General features: G+C 56.5%; 1 protein-coding gene across 2 annotated transcripts in view; it reads left to right on the plus strand.

Moving 5' to 3' along the window:
* Positions 1-4,574, plus strand: part of GNG7 (guanine nucleotide binding protein (G protein), gamma 7) — an 85,807-nt gene extending 81,233 nt beyond the window's left edge. For both annotated transcript variants that reach the window (XM_006754096.2, XM_006754097.2), the window contains exon 3: positions 1,097-4,574. In XM_006754096.2, coding sequence (XP_006754159.1) covers positions 1,097-1,222 — 126 coding nt within the window. In that variant the 3' untranslated portion in view covers positions 1,223-4,574. The remainder of the gene's footprint in view (positions 1-1,096) is intronic.
* The last annotated feature ends 1,234 nt before the right edge of the window (positions 4,575-5,808 follow it).

Genomic DNA, 5,808 nt, shown 5'->3' on the forward strand with positions numbered 1-5,808 from the left:
GGCCTGCGGACTGAGGGGTCCTGGGTTCGATTCCGGTCAAGGGCATGTACCTGGGTTGCGGGCAAATCCCCAGTGGGGGATGTGCAGGAGGCGGCCGATCGATGTTTCTCTCTCGTCGATGTTTCTGACTCTCTATCTCTCTCCTTTCCTCTCTGTAAAAAATCAATAAAATATATCAAAAAAAGAGTATACAATCTAAACTTTATCATTAGTGGTATCCTATATAATAAAGAGGTGATATGCAAATTAACCCTCATCCCCTCACAAGATGGCTGCCTATAACCAGGCCAGCAGGGGGGGTAGTGAGGGATGACCAAACAACTGAACAGCAGGCTGTGTGGGGCGACCAGGCTGGCGGGGGGACTGTGACGGGCAACCAGGCTGGTAGGGGAGGCAGTTAGGGGCAACCAGGCTGGCAGGGGAGGGCAGTTAAGGGCAACCAGGCAGGCAGGCAGGGGAGCAATTAGGAGCCAGCGGTCCAGGATTGTGAGAGGGATGTCTGACTGCTGGCTTAGGCCCAATCCCCAGGATCGGGCCTAAGCCAGCAGTCGGACATCCCCCAAGGGGTCCTGGATTGGAGAGGGTACAGGCTGGACCCCCCCTGCACCCCCCCCCGCGCACAGATTTCATGCACTGGGCCTCTCGTCTAGTATATTTGGTGCTGTGCAGTCATCACCTCTATACAATTCCAAATCATTTCATCATTACAGACAGAAACCTCGTCCCCATCAGTAATTACCCTCCATCCCCTCCCCCAGCCCCTGGCAACCACTGAATTCCACTTCCTGTCTCTGTGGATGTGCCTGTTCTGGACATTTCACAAATAGAATCACACACTGTGTGGCCCTCTGTGCCTGGCTTCTCTCACTGAGCATCACATGTTCGAGGTTCATCCATGCTGTAGCGGGTGTCGGTGGCTCGCTCCTTTTCATGGCCGAGTCATACTCCAGTGTGTGCAGGGACACGTTGTGTTTGTCCATCATTAGCTGGTGACACTTGGGCAGTGTCCACCTTTCGGCCTTGGTGAATGTGCTGCTGTGCACACACGTGAATCAGCCTCTGACCTTTTCTCTCTCGTCCTTGCGCCCACGCTCAGGTCTCCAAGGCCTCGTCAGAACTCATGAGCTACTGCGAGCAGCATGCCCGGAACGACCCCCTGCTGGTCGGAGTGCCCGCCTCCGAGAACCCCTTCAAGGACAAGAAGCCTTGTGTCATTCTATAGCTCGGTTTCCTCCTGTGTTTTCTCTCTGTGTGTCTCTCTCTCCCTCTCTCTCTGTCTCTCCCCAAAACCCTTCTTTCTCTCTCTCTGTCAGGGCGTCATTCAGTATGTAGTCAAAGCAAAGCATTTTGGGTCCCTGGAACTTTTAATGCCAAAAGAAATGTAAAACGTTGCCACCGCCCAGATGGAGTAAACGTACCCCCTGGGTAACGATGGGTTTTCAGACTGAGGCGCACAGACCGCAGGGCCTGGCCGAGAGATGGGTGCTGGCTGCACAACTCCTTCCACTTAGGGAGAACTGAGAGGCCCAAACTATGCGGTCGCCGTATTTTTAAACTCTCACTTGCCATTTGAGCTGTGGTCCAGAGCCAAGCTGGTCAGAGAAGGGACTGGAAGGGGGCGCTGGCCGCTGGTCCCGGGGGACCAGGGCGACCTGGCTGGCTGGCCGTCCTCACACAATTGGCCACTTGTAAAAAAAACAACAACAAAAAACTACTGCTACAGTGCTGCTTCTTTTTTAAAGCAGAGTGAAATTTGGGGGTTGGGGGCTATAATGAACTTTTCAGGAAAAATCTTATCATTGAAAAGGTTGTGATTCTGTACTGCTAAAGTCAGGTTTCCACGGCCGAACGCTTGGCCTAGCGGTGCTGTGTAATAATGCCAAGTGGATTTGAGGGACCCGGAGGGGGCTTGGCCTGGGAAACGCACCCTGGTCCCCTGTGTTGCCAAGCGTCGCCCTGCTGTGTGGCATGGGTTTGGCATGTGTCGCTGGACAGTCACGCGTGACCCGCCCTCCCTGAGACCCCACCCACCCCGGGAAGGGGTTTCTAGCCGCTTGCCCTGGTCCCTGGAGTGGGCGGCTGGGCTTCATTTTGTTTTAAGCACCTGACATTGATGTGGGCGAGTAGAAGCTGCGATCAGATTCGGCTCTTCGGGGTTTTCTGTTTTATTCTGGTTTTTCTCCACTTTCACGTATCGCCATGGCCACTATTCAGAGCTGCAGCCTGGTGGGCAGGGCCGCGGGCGGGTGACATGGTCTGGAGTAGCCGGGAGGCCTCCGAGCTCTCTGCTCGCTTCCACACCCCTCAGACCCAGAACTCTGGCTGGAGAAAGTGAGAGGCACAAAGTACAACTCACCACTCTCCCCAGCCGCCTGGGAAATGTGGTTTGTCATGGAGTCCAAGCTTGGGAACGGGGGACGGGGGGGATTTTTTTAAATCACTTTTTCCTCTGTTACGACATGGACAGTTAAAGGAATAAGTGGATGGGGTCCCCTCCTCCCCTGCCAGTGCCACCCATGGCTGCCAGGACCCCATACAGCCTTGAACTCAGAGGTTCCCGCCTGCCCCGTGAGGGGGCGAGAGGCAAACTGTGGGAAGAAAGGAGCCCAGCGCTGCCCCTGTGGCCCCAGCGGACGTCAGCGCCTGAGGCCGCGCCAGCGGGTCCTGGACAGCGGCCAGGCCCGGGCCTCACCTCACAGCCGGGCCAAGGGCCGATCCTATAAAGCTAAGAAGGCCCTGGGGTGACCCTCCATCAGCTCCCACAGGGTGCAGGCCGGGGCTGCTCTCTCCCCGGCGCCCAGCTCTCCCCAGCCGGTCTGGGAGCATCAGGGGCACTGGGGAGCCCGGCACTTCCGGACCCGCCCTTGGTCAGGAGAAGCCGTGAGGTAGCCATGCCACCGCCTTTCACCGCACAGGAAGCCTGTGCCCGGAGCCTCTCACTGTCCCCAGCACCCCGTCCTAGGGCCCAGCGGGAATGACCCCCGTTCCCGCCAGCCACCTGGTGACTGGTTGCCTGTGCGCCCCTCTGCTCTGTGACAGAAGCCTTAACCCCCGGAGCCTGCCTCAGGTCCGTGCACGCCCATCCTCCTTCCTGGGCTCTCCACTGTCCGGCCACCGGCCCCGGAGAGGACAGGAGGCCCCATCTCGCCCCAGGGCCCAGACCTCCCCTTTCTCTGCGCCCCCTGTCTGCCGGTCACCTAAGCCCGGCCCCACCACGTGTCCCGGACCCCAGGACTCCAGAGAAGCAGAGCCGAGGGCCCTGGCTGAGGGAGGTGGGATTGAACCCGAGTCTGTAGCTCCATGGCCTGCTACGGGCTCAGCCTGCCAACATGTTCCGCATCCCACGCCCCTCACCCCCAGCCCTGAAGCAAACTCCAGCCTGGGCCTGGGGGCGCCCAGAAAACCTAGGGTCTGAGTGGTCTGGGTGAACTGAGGCCCAGCAAGGTGAGGACAGTCTGTTTCCCGCCCTATTGCCCTACCTGCTCAGGTGCCCACAACCTCCGACCCCAGGGAGGTGGCCATCGGCTGGAGTCCCACTGTGGTTTTTTGTTCGAGCTGAGAGAAAAACAAAGCTCCTTTTTTAAATTTAGAGTAAATCTCACTGTCCATAGTGTCCCCTAAAGCAGCAGGCACTCACAACAACGGAAGCTGCTGTGCTCTCCTGACACAAGCATCCACCATGGAAACATGGCTTTCAAGGCGCTTGGGGCCAGGAAGTGCCCCCTGCGTCAGGGAGCAGCACAGGCCTTGGGGAAACCAGCATTTCCAACTGTGGGGGGCGGGGGAGGGGGCGGGGGCGGCGCAGAATCAAGGACACAGACACAGAAAGCAGGCGTGAGGGTGCGAATTCTCTTCTGCAGTCAGTTGGTCAGTGTTTCCAGTGGCCAGCGCTCCTGGCCTGGCCAAGCCACTGCTCTCCCCCCCCGACTCCCTTCCCACCCCCAGGAAGGAGCTAGACCACACACCTTGCCCCATCCTCCCAAAGGCGACTCCCAGGCCAAGAATGAGGTGACTCGGTTGTGACCTCCAGCCCCAGGGGATGTAAACCCCCTGAGCTGGGCCGAAGGGGCTGCCTTTCCGGCTTTGATGTCCCTGCCACTGGCCCAGGACCGCCCTGGGCCTCCAGGCAGCTCATCTGTCTGGTGATGAGCCCCCTGCCTGCACTCTGGGCCCAGGACAGGGCCCTTGGTGTCTCACACTCTCACCCCAGGGGCAGATTCTGGCCCAACTGGAGCCACCGAAAAGAAGGACGTTCCTCCTTCAAGAGCACTTGTGAAAAGCCAGCCTGCCCCGTCCCCTGCAAACAAGCCATATGTTGGACACTCGCCCTCTTCCTCTGTCCAGGGAACCCATTACCAAGCGTTGTGACAACTTGCTCCTGGTCTGAGAAGCAACCTGTGGCTCTGCTGGGTTCTACCCCTTCTGCCTTCGGATGCCTGGTGGTTTTTATTTCTGATTAAAAAAAACAAAAAACTCCAGGGTGTCACACCCCCTTTCTCGAAGTATTTTGGTATTGTGTGGAATTGTCAATACAACGTGAATTAATCCACAATAAAAAGGCTCACTGCTCCTTGTCTCCCGTCTGGGCCCTCCTTCGCTCCCTGGCCACTGCTGGGAGGGTGGGGCTGCCCGCGTCGTGCCCCCCCAACCTGCGCCAGGAAGAGGCACCGGGCTGGAACCCACTCCAGACAGCGTCACCAGTGGCCTCTGCGTTGATGGGCTTGTGATCTGTAGCTAGAAAATGTAGGGGAAAGGCTGTGTGCATGAGCCATGTGCCCACGGATTGGGAGTGTTTGTCTGGCATGGCCCTTCGAAAGGCTCAGAGCCTGGGAAGATCTTAATCTCACCCCCACTCGCCAGTCACCCAGAAACCACCCCGACCACCAGAGACTCCAAGGAAGACCAGTGAGCTGTGGCCCAACCCACCTCACACCATAAAGAGTTACCATTTTAATAATAAATCTGCAGATGGGTGATTCTGGCCTCTAAGGAGAGAACTTTCTCTGTATAAAACATTAGTAAATTCAACTACATAAAAATTATCACTTGTGTATCAAAAATTGTAAGATTAAAAGCAGTTCAAAACCCAACAAAATTATCGCATGACCCAGCAGCCCCATTTCTAGGTATGTGCACACAAAAGCATCGAAAGCAGGGACCCAAGGAAGGATTACACACCCGTGTTCACAGCAGCATGATTCACAACAGCCAAAAGCTGTCCAAGGGTGGCTGAATGGGTCTACACCCTGTGGCCCGTCCACAGTACTGTTCAGCCTTAAAAGGACATTCTGACACCTGCTGCAAGATAAGTGAGCCTGAGGACATGACGCTCAGGGAAATAGGACAAATACTGTGTGATTCCACAGTGAGGTCCCGGAAGGGGTCAAGTTCATAGACAGAAAGATGGCGGGAGCCAGGACCGGAGGAGGGGGTGGGGGATTAGGGTTTCGCAGGGACAGAGTCTCTGTGGGAAGATGAGAACGTGCTGGAGACGGATGGTGGAGATAGTCACATGACACTGAGTGCACATCACACCGTGAAATGTGCACTTCATGGTTAAAATGCTAAATGTTATGTATATTTTACCAGAAACAAAACAAAACCAAAAAGACCACCTTCCCCAACACTCGCCTGAGGCCTCACATGTAAAAGATGGGCCTGGCTGAGGGCACGGAGCAGCCTGGACTCGCAGCTTCCTGGTGACGGTGAGGAACGCTAGCACCACTTTGGGAAAAGGCCTGGCAGTTTCTGATAAAACTAAACACACCTCCTCCCTGACTCCACTTGTTTGCCCAGGAGAAATCAAAA

This window comes from Myotis davidii, unplaced genomic scaffold (genome assembly GCF_000327345.1).
Source record: "Myotis davidii unplaced genomic scaffold, ASM32734v1 scaffold551, whole genome shotgun sequence".
In the NCBI taxonomy this organism is placed as follows: domain Eukaryota; kingdom Metazoa; phylum Chordata; class Mammalia; order Chiroptera; family Vespertilionidae; genus Myotis; species Myotis davidii.